The sequence below is a fragment of the Perognathus longimembris genome, chromosome 1, assembly GCF_023159225.1.
Source record: "Perognathus longimembris pacificus isolate PPM17 chromosome 1, ASM2315922v1, whole genome shotgun sequence".
NCBI classification, from domain to species: domain Eukaryota; kingdom Metazoa; phylum Chordata; class Mammalia; order Rodentia; family Heteromyidae; genus Perognathus; species Perognathus longimembris.
Window position 1 is genome coordinate 91,890,595 of NC_063161.1, and position 17,815 is coordinate 91,908,409.

Sequence of the window (17,815 nt, forward strand, 5' to 3'; positions counted from 1 at the left end):
TGCTTAAACTGCAGAAAAGTTAGTGTCATGAAAAAAAAAAAAGCCAGACTTACATGTAATACCCTGCAGCACAGGAGGCACAGCTTCCTGGATCATCTGGGAAAAAAATTAGGATAATGAAAAATTACAATCATCAGGAGTGTCTTATTTGGAGAGAGAGGGGAAAAAAGGACTTTAGAAAAGTTGTGGCTTGAGACAGATAATTTTCTAAGACAGTTTTATTAAATGCACTGCCCAGAAATGATATTTGAGCAGATTGCACCATTTTTAATTACTAACAAGAAGTACACTGTGATTTATCTTTATCGAAAGTAGTTAAATAAGGGGCCTCATAAAAATCTTGGCCCTAAGTTTCAAAGAAGAATAGGCCTTATGCTACTGGGTCTTCAAATTGTAGTTCAACCACTGTCCACATTAAGAAGCTCCTGACCTCAATGCTGGGGGTGTAGCTCAGCTCTAAGGCTTACCTTGCATGTGAAAGTGACCCTGGGTTTGCAGCTCAACACTACAAACAAACAAGCTGACCAACCAACCAACCAATCAACTAACTTTCTCCCTTCTCCTGCCTAGAAGATATCAACCCTCAGATCTGCTTAGTAAAAAGAAAGAAAGAAAAAAAAGCAATTGTGCCCCTTCCTCTCACCTATGACCTTTACAAATAACAGGTACCATGGTTAGGTCTTCCCATGATCAGATCTGCAGCCCAGTTCTGTTCTTTCCATTTTTATCAAACATGAAAAACAGCTGTTCCACCTTAAACCAGTCTTCTTGGTATGTAAAGATTTTTTTTTGTCACCTTTAACTTCATTTAAACTAACTAAGACCATGGACTTAAAACTTGGAGCACAAATGTCCTTTTTAAAAAATATTTATTAATTAAACAAAATTTTTTTGACAAGGTATTGTGCAAAAAGGGTACAGTTACATAGTAGGGCAGTGTGTACATTTCTTGTGATATCTTACACCCTGTTTTTCTTTCCCTTCCCTAGGTCAGGTAGACATATTTACAATACACAATGTACCAAGAACATATACAGTAGCCACGTGGCCTATGCCCAAGAAAATTCGCCTAGGGCTTTAAATGTAATGTCGACATTAGACAATATGTCGACAGGAGTCTTATATGAACGTACATACATAGCTTTTGAGCTATTGTATTCCACTGAGAGGTCAATTTTTTTTTTTTTGGCCAGTCTTGGAGTTTGAACTCAGGGCCTGAGCACTGTCCCTGGCTTCTTTTTTGCTCAAGGCTAGCACTCTGCCACTTCAGCCACAGTGCCACTTCTGGCCATTTTCTGTATATGTGGTGTTGAGGAATTGAACCCAGGGCCTCATGTATACGAGGCAAGCACTCTTGCCACATATTCCCAGCCCCTGAGAGGTCAATTTTTGACCTTTATATGTTGAGTAGTTGTTTGGTTTTAGTTACATAATGTTGGGTCGCTGACCCAATCCTGTGGGAAATACCATTTGACAAACAGTTTTTGGTTTCACAGACCTGGTCTGTACTGTCTCTCCATCACCCCATCTTTTTTTTTTTTTTTTTTTTTTTTTTGGCCAGTCCTGGGCCTTGGACTCAGGGCCTGAGCACTGTCCCTGGCTTCTTCCCGCTCAAGGCTAGCACTCTGCCACTTGAGCCACAGCGCCGCTTCTGGCCGTTTTCTGTATATGTGGTGCTGGGGAATCGAACCTAGGGCCTCGTGTATCCGAGGCAGGCACTCTTGCCACTAGGCTATATCCCCAGCCCCATCACCCCATCTTAACAGTCATATATCAGGGAGATCATGCCCCTTTGTTTTCTGTGTTCTAGGCTTGTCTCGCTCAACATTATTTGTTCAAGTTCTGACCATTTCCCTGCGAATAACAATATTTCACCATTCCTAATCGCTATGTAGTATTCCATTGTGTATAGGTACCATATTTTTTGGATCCATTCATCTGTAGAGGGGCATCTGGGTTGTTTCCATATTTTGGCTATTGTGAATTGTGCAGCGATAAACATGAAAGTGCAAATGTCTTTTTTATATCTTGGGGCCTGCTGTTCCAGGTAGATGCCTCGGAGTGGAATGGCTGGGTCATAGGGTAGGTCTATATTGAACTTTTTGAGAAACCTCCATACTATTCTCCAAAGTGGTTGTACTAATTTGCACTCCCACCAACAATGGAGGAGGGTTCCTTTTTCCCCACACCCCCTCCAGCATTTGTTGTTGCCTGAGTTCAGAGTATAGGCCATTTTAACTGGAGTGAGGTGGTATCTCAGGGTTGTTTTAAATTTGCATTTCCTTTACTGCCAGGGATGTTGAACATTTCCTCATATGTTTCTTTGCCATTTTTATCTCTTCTCTTGTGAAGTCTCTCTTGAGCTCCTTTGCCCATTTCCTAATTGGTTTATTGGGCTTGGAGGGGCTTAGTTTTTTGAGTTCTCTGTAGATGATAGATATTAGGCCTTTGTTGCTGTGCTGGTAAAGATCCTTTCCCATATGGTTGGCTGTCTTTCTATTTTGGTGGCTATGTCCTTAGCTGTGCAGAAACTTTTTAATTTGTAGTAGTCCCATTTGTCGAGTCTCTTCTCTATTTGTTGTGCCCCTGGGACTCTATTCAGGAAGTTCCTTCGTGTGCCTATAAGTTCTAGTGTCTTTCCTACTCTGTCCTTCAGTAGTTTCAAGGATTCAGGTCTGATATTGAGGTCTTTGATCCATTTTGAGTTGATCTTGGTGCATGGCGATAGGCTAGGGTCTACTTTGAGTTTTCTGCATATGGCTGCCCAGTTCTCCCAGCACCAGTAATTGAAGAGGCTATGTTTATTCCATTGTATGTCTTTAGCTCATTTGTCGAATATCAGCTGACTATAAGAGTGTGGTTTTATTTCTGGGTCTTCAATTCTGATCCATTGGTCTTCCGGTCTGTTTTTATACCAATACCAGGCTGTTTTTGTTATGATGACCCTATAGTAGAGCTTGAAGTCTGGTATTGTGATACCTCCTGCACTGCTTTTTTTTTTTTTTTTTTTTTTTTGCCTAGAATTGCTTTGGCTATTCTAGGTCTTTTGCTGTTCCATATGAATTTATGGATTGCTTTATCTATTTCAGTGAAGAATGTAACTGGGATACAAATGTCCTTTTAAATCTATTCTGGGTTATACTCTGGTTTCTTCAAAGCCTGTCTTTTAATTTATTAATTAGCTAATTAATTATAAATTGTTATTATACAGGTGATATACAGAGAGTTACAGTTACATAAGTCAGTTAAGAGTACATTTCTTTTTGGACAATGCCACCCCATCCTTCACACTCAAACTCTGCCTTTCGCAGGGCAGGCAGCCTTGTCCCAGCCTAATTTAGTCACATGCTTGTCTTGGCTCTTTCCAGGGTGACTGCAAGATGATTCTACTCTATCTTGCTCACAAAACAACACATGCATCACACCAACAGTTACAATGGGATGATGCCTGGAAGAGGCTCCACCAGGACCTCCTGGGGCTAGCCTGGTAACAGTATAGTAGTAGAAAAGGTACTGGGCTAGGCAACTTGTTTCTAGCTTGAAAGTTTAACCCAGACTTTGGTGAACTAGCATAAACATCATGGTACTTTCTGGGTCCAGGCTTCTGCAGTTATAAAGTGAGTCAGTGAGACAAGATAGTAAGAGTCCCTGAAGTAAAAGATTCTAAAATAGAGTCCAGCACAAGTGGAGAATCTATGATCCATCCCTGGGCCAAATCCAGCCTTGTCCATTCATTCATATGCTATACATGAATGCTTCATGCTACAGTACTCATGTGGAGCACTTACAAAAATAGATGAAATCTTTAGGATCTGCTCCTTCACAGATTAAGTTTGCTGACCCCTGGCTATAGTGTTGTTAGCTCATGACTTCTTCATGATCATTTGTTGTTGTTTTTGCAGCAGAATTGGGGTGTGATTTCAGGGCCTTGTGCTCTTATTTGGCTTTTGTGTTCAAGGCTGATGTTCTACCACTTGAACCACAGCTCCACTTACAACTTTTCACTGATTAATTGGAGATAAGAATCTCTCTGATTTGTCTGTCCAGGCTGGCTTTGAACTAGTAGTGTCAGAACTCAGCCACCTGTGCTCAACCATATTAATCTTTGTTAGGTAGATAATGAAGGCTTGTAAATAGGCTTGTCCTCCTCACAGATAGTTCCAGAGTTTCTCTCAGTGAGAGCATCATATATACTTTTGAGTCACCTATAATCCTACCTACTCAAGAGGCTAAGATCTGAGGATCATGTTTGAAGCTATCTCAGGAAGGAAAGTCCATAAGATTGTTATCTCTAATAGACTATCAAAAAGCTGGAAGTGCAGGTGTGGCTCAAGTGGTAAAGCACTAGCCTCAAGCAAAAAAGTTCAGGGACAATATCGAGGCTATAAGTTCAAGCCCTAAGATTGGAACAAAATATCAAAAACAAAACAGAATGTTTGGGTCACAATCTGGCAGCAAAATAAGCCCCCAAATTAGCCCTAACCTAATTAAAGCGGAAGCAGAAATTCACAGCTAATGGTGTTTGTGAGAAATAAAAGTTTCCTGATATTCTTAGAAATCCTGGGGAGAGCTTTGTGCTTCTCCTATCTGCAGACTGAGGAGTTAAATCCCTTTTAAGTGGGAACAGAGGCCCCAGTGAACCCCAGAGTTCTTTGGGGCTTGTTGGTCAAGTTTTGTGTCTATATTCTTCCCAGTTTTTTTTTTTTTTTTTTTTTTTGGCCAGTCCTGGGCCTTGGACTCAGGGCCTTAGCACTGTCCCTGGCTTCTTCCCGCTCAAGGCTAGCACTCTGCAACTTGAGCCACAGCGCCGCTTCTGGCCATTTTCTGTATATGTGGTGCTGGGGAATCGAACCTAGGGCCTCGTGTATCCGAGGCAGGCACTCTTGCCACTAGGCTATATCCCCAGCCCTCTTCCCAGTTTTTTAAAAATAACTTTGCAATTTTTCTAAGTAACTTGCATTTTGGCAGCTGACTTTTCTCTCTCTATGCCTGACCAATATCTTTGACTCGGATGCTTTTGCTATTTGGCAAGGACTAGGGCAAGTCAGTTTCTCTTCTTTAATGTTCTGATCATCTGTTCCCTCTGGGAACTTAATGAGCTTGCTCTCTGGTCTTTAAATCAGGTCACTGATGAAAATATTACACAGAATCAAACTTCACAAATGTGCATACCAATACGATCCTGAGTACAGGGACTCTTCCAGTCCAGTGGCAGAGTGAACTTGGTACCTTTACAACAATTTTCACACATAAATAATGCATATGCCAGGAAATGTGCCTTCTTACAGATTATGAATGCCCATTAGCTTTTCTTATTATTACCCAATGTTCTAAAGAATGAGAATTATTATTATTTTTTAAAAGAAGTTCCCACTGCATAAGATCCAGTAGTTAGACATAAACTAGATGGATTTAGCTTGACCACTGAGAGGCAGCTGTCACAGGATTAAAGAAAAAGATAACAATCTCAAACCTAGAACTTGACTGTAAGTCAATGGGGCATTCAGATGGTAAGGAGAGGTAGCTTAAGAAGAAAGATAATTTTTTCCTGGCTTCTCCTGTACATGTAGAGGAGTAGTTATCTTGGAAGTAGGATGGTGACATAGCTTTGACTATTTTAAAATTTTTTCATTATGTAGATGATGTACAGAGGGCTTACCATTTCATAAGTTGTGACTACATTTCTTTTTTGGACAATGTCACCCCTTCCCACACTCTCTCTCAGTTTTCCCCTACCATCCCCATCCACAAGTGGTATAGTTCATTTTCAACATAGTGTCTAGTGAATACCACTGCTGCATTTGTTCACCCTTTGTCCCTCCATTTCTCTGTCCCTCCTTACCCTCCTAGAGACAGATAAATGAACAAATAAGAAGAAAAGAAAAAAAAAACAACAAAGGAAAACCTTCTTGTTTCCATTTCCTTGGTTTCATTTCACTAAATATTACTTTATATGATCAGAGGCACATAAACATTGCATCTTTGTGTTCCTCCCCTAAGAGTATCTTCCTTTGGGCTCACTGTGTGTGAGTATCTAGAGTCCTAGTTTTGGTTATTTGGTCTTGTCAAATGTTGGAGCTGAGTCAAGTTTAGTCAGTCAGAATTCAAAGTGAGCCTCACACATTTAGGAAACAAAGCATTCAAGTTATTGGCTTCTAGCTGCAAACATTCTGGCTCAGAGAATATGTAAGCAGAGGCCTTGTCAAGATGGGGATCCAGCCTTCGTTACTTGAGGAAATTCATTTTTGTTGTCTTGTGTGAATGGGCTGGGCTAGGCAGTGCTAGAATGTCTAGTCTGTGTGGAGAGCTTTGCTTGATCCTCTGAGTTCGCTTTCCAGTGTCCTGGGGAGTCATCTGTGCTGAAATTCATCACAAGGGCTCTGCACCCAAAGAACCATCGATGCTTCTCTCAATACCACATGGTGGTCAATGATATTCTACTGCATTCTCAGAAACACCTGCAGCCTTCACCATTCAATATGGAAATTAATCAGGGAGCTAAACATTGAAACACATCCAGAAAAGATGCATTTATTTTTATGATTCAAATAAACTTCGGGTTCTGTCACTAAGGATACACAGAAACCAAAATGCCTTTAATCTGCTTTTTGATGATTTGATTGCTCTTCTTGCATGTTTATGTTTCACTTAGAGAAAATGAAGAAACTCGCTGCCTTCAGGGCAGACTTGAAAAAATCATAGAATATCTATCTGCGCACAAATCAGTCATGGATTAGATAATATTGAGGCAACATTGACTGCCAAACACTGAGTGAAAGTTGTTCTTAGGGCATTCTTACCCTACCTTGGGCTATCCCCCTAAGCTTATAGGACCTTTGGTAACATCTCACATTAGCAAGACCATCCTCTGTTCTTCTCAATTGAAGCCTATCTTCCCTGTGTCCCTTATGAAAGGATCACCTACTTCCTACCACGATAGATTCACTGATGTGTTATATTTTTTGCCTCTGCCAAAAAAAGAAAAGAAAAGGTGAAATGGTCATCTCTGATTTTATTTATGTATACATTCTATACATATATATGTACATTTCTATGCTTTCTCAATAAATATGTGTAACAGAATTCATTAGAATGAACAGAGTTTTTTAAGCAAAGAAAACAGCTGGATCGAGTAGTATATTTCAGTCATCCAAACTACTTAGGAGGCTGAGGCAGGAGGTTTGCTTGAACCCAGGAATTTGAGACAGCTTTTCTAAAGCCTGGCTCAAATAGTATCAGGTGTTTTTAAAAACAACTCCATGAGTAAAATTCACTTTTTCTGGCTATTAGTGGCTCATGTCTGCCAAGATCTGAAAATCAGAGTTTGAAGCCAATCCAGAAAGCCAGAAGTAGAGTTGTGGCTCATGTGGTAGAGCACTAGCCTTGAGCAAAAAAAAAAAAAAAAGAGCCAAGGATAGCTCCTAGGCCTTGAGTCAAGCTCTAATACCAGCGTGTGGGGGCGCACACACACACACACACACACACACACACACACACGACTTTCTTTGGTGTGCATGGGGAAAGGGTGATATTGAGATTTGAATGTACTTTCTAGGCAGGTATTCTGTCACTTGATTCATGCCTCCAGGCCTAAAATTGAATTTTAAAACAAGTGGCTTCTTCTGTTAGTACTTGGCAAAGAAGGCAAATAAAATGGAGTTGTTCTTGGCTCGGTCTCAGATTTGCTAGCAGTACCAGGGGCTGCCTCTGGGGCCAACCATTCTCCCACCACTCCTGTCCTGCACTTGCAGCCTGCAAGAGTAGTGTCTATCCACACAGGTGTTCCTCTGCTCCCTTTGAGGACATAGACAGCATTGGAAGTGGCCAATACTTGAACTGTTTTCAGAGATAATTAAACAAATTGTCAATAACACATATTCTCCCAGAGTAAATATGTGCTTAGTTACTAGATGACTGTACACATCTGCAGAAGAGTCGCTGACATTCCTCCATCCACCAGAGGATAATGAAATGAGTAGGAGATTTATATGCCCAAAGAATGCAACTAATTATAAGCCCCAAACACACTAAGAAGTAATAATTCAAATATTCTTTTCACTGAGTATTTGAATGTTAATTTGGATTAACATTCAAATACATTAACATTCAAATATAAAATGCATCTTCTGACAGCCTTGAAAACAGATTTTTTTTCCTGGAATGTTCAGTGGAGCTAGGATATGAAGCGTTTGATTAGGGGGACTGGACTGTTCATGTTTTTGATCATTTTATTCTCGAGGGTGTCCAAGGACAATGAATAAATATTTGAATTGGAAGTAATACAAATTGCACAGTCAACAGTTGGGCACAACCTCCAGGAAAGACATAGTAGTAAAAGGGATATGAATAAATAATAGAAATCATTATCCATAAATGTTGGCTCAATGAGCACGCAGTCCTTCACTGGTTTCATGGCTTTACCAAGTCCACTGGTTTCAACAGTGGAAGATCTTAACAAGCAAGCTGCTGGTGAATTTTCCCGCATCTCTGGCCCTAGCAGGTAGAGGACGTGAATAGATATTCCCAGCTAATTCTTTCATGGATTGCTCACAATAGATATATGTATATTCATGTCCTTCATTCCTTTCCTTCCTTCCTTCTTTCCATCCTTCCTTCCTTCCCTTCCCTTCCTCCCTCCCTCTCCCCTCTCTTTCTCTCCTTCCTTCCTCACTTTTTTCCTCCTTCTTTTCCTTCCTTCCTCCCTCTCTCCCTCTCTTTCTCTCCTTCCTTCCTTCCTTCCTTCCTTCCTTCCTTCCTTCCTTCCTTCCTTCCTTCTTTCTTTTATGCTGCAGTGCTGGAGATCAGTCTCATAGCTTCACACATACTAGGCACAACTGCAACTCAAACAGGATCTGATTGACCAGGACAATTAACGATTTACCTTTTAATCTAAGAGTAGTAGGACGACATATAGGGCTTTACATATTTTTTTTAAGGCCCAATGTGACATACCTGATAAAAATCTAGGTGCTATGTGGAAAATGAGTCATTTAGCTACAGAAACACTTAAATCTATTATAGCCTTCTAAACTCAATTAGGATTCCATGTAACATGCTCAAGAAACACTTTTTAAATGAATATAGGAGAGAGGAAATGATTAGGGACAAATTAAGACTGCTACTGCAGTAATAAGAAAACTCAGATCTGAGAAACACCAAAGAAGTAAAAGCAAAAAGATTAGGATGTGCTCTCAGCTCTAAAACAAACATAGGAAGACTGAGCTAGCATTTATCTGGTCACATACTACAATCCATATTCTTCTGGGATATTACTAGGAGCATTTGCTCCTAGTAACACAATAAAGGCAATTCTGCAGGCTGGTGAGAGGACAGTAATTAAGAAAGCTGATTAGAGAGAAACCACTGTGTGGTAAGTGATAGAATGCAAAAGCAAACCCCTAATTTAGCATACGATACAGTATTTGTTCAGGCCTGAAAGAAACCAACTTATGATTCTCCATTCTCCCTTCTCTTTCTTTTCACAGAGGTATTTTTTTTTTCAAATTTTTATTATCAGACTGATCTACAGAGAGGTTACAGTTTCATATGTTAGGCATTGGATACATTACTTGTACTGTTTGTTACCTGGTCCCTCATACTTCACAGAGGTATTTTATCTCCAGATCTTCATGCAAAAATCCAGTGTTTTAACAGTAGAGTGACTAGATAAAATGTAGGACTAAAATAAGACCCCAAGGGTTAGCATTTTTGCATAAGAATGAACAGAAAGTATATTACCAGGGGGAGGAGTCAGCAAATATCATCTCGATGTTAACCTTGGCATTGCATAGATTAACAACCAAACAAACTGGGTGATGGTGGCTCACACCTGTATTCTTAGCTACAGCTACAGGCTGAGTTCTGAGGATGGCAGTTTTAAGCCAACACAGCCATAAGAAGCCCAATTAATCAACAAACTTCCACAAGTGGAGATGTGGATCAATTGGTATAGTACCAGTTTGGAATTAAAAAGGTAAGGGACATTGCCCAAGCCTTGAGTTAAGTACCTATACCAGGGCACATGCACACACACACACACACACACACACACACACACACACACACACACACACACTCCAAACAGCAACAATAAATATTTCGTGTGGACATATTTACCCCTAAGCTAGATATCTCATATATCTATAATCAGTTCATGTTATCTCTGAAGTCTGGAACAGCTCTACAGGAAACAACTTAAAGTACTCTCAGGTATGAGCAAACACGATCCTTTTCTAGGAAAGATTTTTCTCTAGAAAACACATTTCTAGCAGAAATGTAACCTTTAACTCAGACCACAAAGTATTCTCAGATGTCAAATTTTCAGGAAAATGGCAAGCATTTATGGGCTTTTCCCTCCCAGTACTGGAGGCTGATCCTAAGGCCTATGTATGCTAAACAAGGACTCTACACTGACCCATCTCCCCAGGTCAATATTTTTAAAACATTAATAGCACAAACAAATCAGACACTATTAGAAAATGTCAGCAGAAATAACCACAGAGTCAGACCCACACAGACAATGAAGTTATCTGACACAGAATATAATTACAAAACATGCAATATTTTAAAAAGAAGTAGAACATATTACAATGTAAAAGTGCCAAAGTTGTTTGGAAGAAAATTGAATGTAACTTTTTTAAGAAGAAAATATGAGTTTTAGAATCTGAAATTTATTGATAGATTAAATAGTAGGCTAAGTATAGCAGAAAGAGAATAAACTCAAAGACATAAAAAAGACGGGAAAGACAGACTATAGAGACAAAAATAAGGAAACAGTAGATAAGAAACATGAAGTTAGAATGAGTAGGTCTGATAAATGACAAAGTTCCAAAAAAGATACAACTGGAAGAAGCAATATTCAGGAGTAGATAATTTTCCATAACGGTTTAAAAGCCATCAATTATCACTTCTAAGAAGCTACACAGTCACACATACACATATACATGTATATTACTAAAAAATTCTATATGAAGACTATTTTAGTGAATTTATAGAATAAATAAAAGAACAGGTTACCATTCCCCAGGAGAGGATAGAAAATAACAAAGAACTTTGAGAAAAAGAACTGAAAATGTGATGAACAAAATAGCATTAGTTATTTCAGAAAGTTCTTTGAAATTTTAATGGAAGAACAAAAAATCTAAGCCAAAAGAGAACTTAGGCTCAAGATCCAGGTCAACTGTTGAAAGTAACTATATGAAATACTATTTTAAGCCCTCAAACCAAACAGCTCCATTCATCTGACAGAATACTACTAATAAACTTTGTAAACATACCACAGCTAGTATCTGGTTGGAATACACTGAATGGTTAATGACATACCCCAGATAGAGAATATATTTTATTTATCTCAGCAACTATAGTGCTAAATGTTATGCTCAGCATTAATCCATTCCATACATATGTGTGTGTATATATATATGTCCCTAACTTGTGCCACAATGGAGACTCCTTGCCATTATAATATGGAGCTCAGGGTCTGGGGGGGAGGGGAAAGAGAAAATTGCATTGAAAGACAATGATACTATGAGATTAATGATGAAATTAATGGGGATTATGGACAAGAGAAGAGAGTGTTAAGAAGCAGAAACAGCAAGTTAAACTTCACTGCATGGGATAGAATGTGTATAGGGTACAGAAAAAGAGGAGTTTATTGAAGTAAAGTATTGGTTGAGACCTGAAAGTTGAATTAAAAGGAGAGAGACAGAGAGAAGGTTTTGAAAAAAGGCTTTCTATGTGCTCAAGCTAAATCTATGGAGTAAATTCCTTAAATCAAATGGTTAATGAAGTTTCCATTGGAGAAACTGTAGAATGAGGGTCAAGATCTTGCCAAAACATAGCATAGCTTATTTCATCTTTAATTTTTTATTATTTTTTCTAGACCTTCTTATGTTTAGTAGTTGTTTGGTTTTAGATACATAATGTAAAGTCACTGACCCAAACATGTGGAAATACCATTTGAAAAGAAGTTTGTTGTTTTGCAGACCTGGTCTCTATTGTCCTTCTCCCTCCCTAACAGTCATATATCAAGGAAACCAATAGAGCTTGAAGTCTGGTATTGTGATTCCTCCTTCCTTTGCCTAGGTTTGCTTTGGCTATTCTAGGTTTTTTGCTGTTCCATATGAATTTATGGGTTTTTTTTCTCTATTTCAGTGAAGAATGTAGTCGGGATCTTGATGGGGATTGCATAGAATTCGTATAAAATTTTGGGTAATATGGCCATTTTCACTATATTGATTCTGCCTACCCATGAGCATGGGCGGTCTTTCCATCTCCTGGTGTCCTCTTTGATTTCCTTTTTTAGATTTTATAGTTATCATTAAATAAGTGATTCACATCTTTAGTTAGGTCAATCCCTAGGTAATTTATTCTTTTTTTAGCTATTGCAAATGGTATTATTTCCGTAATTTCCTTTTCTGCTTGTACATTGCTGGTGTACAGAAAAGGTGCTGATTTTTGTGGGCTGATTTTGTATCCTGCTACTTTGCCAAATTGGTTTATTAGTTCTAGGAGTTTGGGGACTGAGTTTTTTTTTTTTGTTGTTGTTGTTGTTGTTTTTGCCAGTTCTGGGCTTGGACTCGGGGCCTGAGCACTGTCCCTTTCTTCTTTTTGCTCAAGGCTAGCACTCTGACACTTGAGCCACAGTGCCTCTTCTGGCCGTTTTCTATATATGTGGTGCTGGGGAATCGAACCCAGAACTTCATGTATACGAGGCAAACACTCTTGCCACTAGGCCATATTCCCAGTCCCGGGACTGAGTTTTTTGGATCCTTCAGATATAAGATCATTGGGGCTGAGAATGTGGCCTAGTGGTAGAGCTTGCCCAGCATGCATGAAGCCCTGGGTTCGATTCCCCAGCACCACATACACAGAAAAAGCCTGAAGTGGCGCTGTGGCTCATGTGGCAGAGTGCTAGCCTTGAGCAAAAAGAAGCCTGGGACAGTGCTCAGGCCCTGAGTCCAAGGCCCAGGACTGGAACAAAAACAAAACCAAACAAACAGATATAAGAACATGTCATCTGCGAAGAGGGATAGTTTTATTTCTTCTTTACCAGTGTGGATCCCTTTGATGTCCTCCTCTTGCCTATTGCTATGGCTAGGGATTCCAGCACTATGTTGAATAGAAGCGGGGAGAGTGGGCATCCTTGTCTTGTTCCTGAGTTTAGGGGAAATGGTTTTAGTTTCTCCCCATTTAATATGATATTAGCAGTTGGTCTGTTGTATATGGCTTTTATTGTTTTAAAGAATGTTCCCTCCATTCCTGCTCTCTCCAGGGCTTTTAACATGTGTGGGTGTTGTATTTTGTCAAAGGCTTTTGGCCATCGGCTGAGATGATGATGTGGTTCTTGGTCTTAGTTCTGTTGATGTGGTGAATTACGTTTATTGAAATGTGGATGTTGAACCATCCTTGCGTCTGTGGGATGAAGCCTACTTGATTGTGATATATAATTTTCTTGATCAGTTTCTGGATCCTGTTAGCTAATATTTTGTTGAGGAGCTTTGCATCTGTGTTCATTAGTGATATTGGTCTGTAATTCTCTTTTTTTGTTGGGTCTTTGCCTGATTTGGGGATGAGTATGATATTAGCTTCATAGAATGAGTTTGGGATTTCTCCCTCTGTTTCTATTTCATGAAAGAGTTTGAGGAGTATTGGTATTAGCTCCTCACTGAAGGTTTTATAGAATTCATTGGTGAATCCATCCGTGCCTGGGCTTTTCTTTGTTGGAAGGCTCTTGATTACATCCTGTATCTCGCTGTAGGTTATTGGTTTATTTAGTTGAGTAAAGGTTCTGGAAATAGTTTCTTATAATTGTTTGAATATCCTGTGTATTTATTGTAATTTTTCTGGTGGAGTCCCAGATCTTCCAGATATGAGTCTCTCTCTCTCTCTCTCTTTTTTTTTTTTTGGTAAGTCTTGCAAGGGGTCGGTCAATTATATTTATTTTCTAAAAGACCCAGCTTTCAGTTTTTTTTTTTTCATATGTTGAATGGTCTTTCTATTCTCAATCAGATTTATCTCTTCTTTAATCTTTGTGATCTCTCTCCTCCTAGTCATTTTAGATTCAATTTTTTCTTGTTTCTCCAGTCATTTTAACTGTATCTTGATGTTACTTACCTGTTCTGATTGCATTCTTTTAATGTGTGCACTGAGGACAATGATCTTGCCCCTCAGCACTGTCTTTGCTGTATCCCATAGGTTTCTTTGTGATGTATTTTCATTGTTATTGTTGCTTATGAACTCGTTAATTTCATCCTTAATTTGCTCTGTGACCCAAATGTTAGATAACAGTGAAGAGATTAGCTTCCAAGTATTTGTGTAGTTTCTGTGGTATCCTTTGTTATTGAGGGCTACCTTGATTCCACTGTGATCAGATAGATAGAATACATGGGATAATGTCAATACTTTTGTATTTGCTGACGTTCTTTGTGTGGACTATGATATGATCTATTTTGGAGTATGTTCCATGGGCTGCTGAGAAGAATGTGTATTGAGTCTCTGTAGGGTGAAAAACTCTATACAGATCCATTTGGGATATGGTGTTACTTAGGTCTTCGGCTCCCTTGCTATTCCTCTGTATGATGGATCTGTCTCTTGGAAAGAGTGGAGTATTAAAATCTCCCACTATGATTGCATTTGGGTCTATCTTGTTCTGTAGTTCTGAAAGAATTTGTTTGACATATTTAGGGCCTCTTTTGTTCAGTGAGTATAAATTTATCATGGTGATATCTTGTTTCTGGATTTTTCCTTGTATTAATATATAGTGTCCTTCTTTATCTTTTTAAACTGATTTTAATGAGAAGTCTAGCTTGTCTGAAATTGGGATGGCTACCCCTGCTGTTTTGGTAGGTGCGTTTGCTTGGAAGATCTTGCTCCATCCTTTCATTCGGAGCCTGTTTTTGTCCTGTAAGATGGGTCTCTTGAAGACAACAGATATCTATATTTTGTCTGTGAATCCACTCTGCCAATATTTTCCTTTTTATTGGAGAGTTCAATCCATTTATATTTAAAGAGATCATGGATAGGTGTGGTTTTTTTTCCCTTCCATTTTCTTGTTAGGCTGTGTTTTGCTTCTTTCCTTTCTTTTCCTTCTTGTCTTTATTGAGCTGTTTTTCCTATTGGGCTCTGGCTATTGTAGTTTCTTTCTGTTTCTGTTTGGAGGTCCTGTACATTTTCTGTTGGGTGGTTTTCTCCTCTTAGAATTCTCTGTAAGGCTGTTTGTTTGTTTTTTGTTGTTGTTGTTTACATATTCCTTTAGTTTCTCTTTGCTATGGAAAGATTTGGTTTTTCCCTTGAAAGTAAATTCTAATTTTGCTGGGTATCTAAGTCTGGATTGGCAATTGTTGGACTGCAGGAATTGGATGGTGTTCTTCCAGGCTCTTCTTCATCTTTATTTTTATTTTTTATTTTTGTTGGTCATGAGACTGAAAGTCTGGGCCAAGGCACTGTCTCTGAGCTCTTTAGCCCAAGGCTAGTAATGCTCTACCACTTTGAGCCACTGTGCCACTTCTGGTTTTCTGATGATTAATTAGAGATAAAAGACTCACAGACTTTCTTACCTGGGCTGGCTTTGAATTTCGAGCTTCAGTCAGATCTGTCTCCTAAGTAGCTAGGATTACAGGCATGAGCCACCAGCACCCATCTATTTCATCTTGAAAAAAAATGAATCTCAAAGGGTGGCAGTACCAAAGTGGGTTGTAAAGTATATGGGTTAGCTGAACAGTGGTTCAAGGAAGATGAGAGAGAGAAGGCTGAGGAGACTAGAGATTGGGTTGTGAAGATTTGTATTATGTTTGGGAGGTCAGATTTTACCTAGCAACATGGTTTGAATTTTAGAGATAACACCAGTAGGGGGAAGAGGAATGAATTATCATTTATGATCGGCAATTTTGGGAGAAGATGAAACATCATGCCAGACAGAACTACTGGATAATTGAGAGGAATATTTCTGTTTGACTGTCAGTAGTTAAAACCACAGAGCGGAGTTTGAATGATTATTACCTAACAAAGTCCAAAGGGAGAGGAAGGAAAAATGTTTCCTAGAATTTTGACTTGAACAGCTGAGTAATGCTATCTTTAGAGCCACGTAACTCAGGGGTAGTAGTCACTGGGTATCTAGGTGAAGATGCTCTGTGCATGTGACAAATTGAAGAGGGTTTAAGTTCCCTCACTTTAAGAGTGAGCAAATGAGACCTAAAGAACCCCAGTTCATGGCATGGATGTGGTTTATTTCTCCTATGATTCATGTATCACAAGTGCTGTCTTAGAAGTGGGGCTGTGGTGCAAGTGGTAAAAAAAAAAAGATATGGGAAAAGGCCAAGGTCCTGAGTTCAAGTCCCAGGATTAGCAAAAGGAAAAAAAAAAGGAAAAGAAGTGGCATCTTTAGTATGATTATATAGAGGTAGTAAAACCTCTAAAAGGTGGGATTCAGTGGAAAGTGGATAGGTCACTGAGGCCCCTGACTTCTAAAAGGATAAATTTAGTTCTTCTGAGACCTTGTTAGTTCCAAAGAGAGTGGGTTGCTATGAAAGATAAGAATGGTCTCTTTATGCACTCTGGTTTCTTTTCCCAACATTTGATTTCTCCATTTTTGTATAAGCTCTGCTATTGATGCCATCAGGCTATAGGAGTTCTTAGAAGCCGAGTCAATGAAGTCATCTGATCTTGAACTTCCAGTCTCCCAAGTGATGAACATTCAACCTCAGGTGTTGAAAAACAGATTAAAAAAAACCCACACTTAGTTACCTACCCAAAGTTACACAGAATAAATGCAGATTTGGGGATTTCTGTTCCTATGAAAAATATTCACACACACCCCACTAAGAAAACCATATTAACAGGGTTAATACACTATTAGAAATCATTGATACCTCTGCAGGTAAGCAAAACCTCACACTGTATTACTAATTTAAGAATGTGGGCTGAGTGCAGGTGGCTCATGCCTATAATCCTAGCTACTCAGGAATCTGAGGATCTCAGTCCAAAGCCAGACAGGGTAGGAAAATCTGTGAGACTCTTTTTTTTTTTTAATTTTGCCAGTAATGGAGCTTGAACTCAGGGCCTGAGCACTGTACCTGGCTTCTTTCTGCTCAAGGCTAGCACCCTACGACTTGAGCCACAGTGCCACTTCTGGCTTTTTCTAAATATGTGGTGCTGAGGAATAGAATCCAGGGCTTCATGTATACAAGGCAAGCACTCTGCCACTAGGCCATATTCCCAGCCCCCTGTGTGAGACTCTTATTTCCAATTAATCACCAGAAAACCAGAAGTGGAGCTATGGCTCAAAGTGATAGAGTGATAGCTTTGCGGTAAAGAGCTCAGGGACAGCGCCCATGGTCTGAGTTCAAGTCCCATGACAGACTAAAAATAAAAATAAATCTATAGAGGCTATAGGCCTAGGGATACTTCAGCTTGGCTGCAGGCCAATAGTTTACCCAAATCATTTAATTAGGAATCATCTCTTCCTTTGTAAGGATTCCCCAGGATATTTAGCCATGACCGATTTCAAGACTTTGCCTTGAATGTTGATACTGTGCCTAAGTTGAATGGCCTGAAGCAAAACTGGGCAGTCCTGTGGGTTATGAAGTTAGTATCCTGCCATGCAGGAGTCAGTCTGGAGAAGCTGAGGGACTTGGAGTGCAGATCTCCCTAATCATATATTTTTATTGCCACTCCAGACAGACAAGGGAAGTTTACATCAAGTACAACCTTTTTTGTTTCCTGATTTGTTCAGTTAACTGCCTGTTCCTAGCATCCTAGGAAATGCTCCAACTAAATAAATATATTATTGGGAGAGAGGAAGACAAGCAACATCCAT

The 17,815-nt window shown here is 39.3% G+C and overlaps 1 protein-coding gene across 5 annotated transcripts in view; it reads right to left on the reverse strand.

The window, feature by feature from the left end:
• Window positions 1-17,815, reverse strand: part of Pcsk5 (proprotein convertase subtilisin/kexin type 5) — a 411,976-nt gene that overhangs the window by 42,992 nt on the left and 351,169 nt on the right. For all 5 annotated transcript variants that reach the window (XM_048332196.1, XM_048332181.1, XM_048332173.1 and 2 more), the window contains one exon: window positions 54-96. In XM_048332196.1, coding sequence (XP_048188153.1) covers window positions 54-96 — 43 coding nt within the window. The remainder of the gene's footprint in view (window positions 1-53; window positions 97-17,815) is intronic.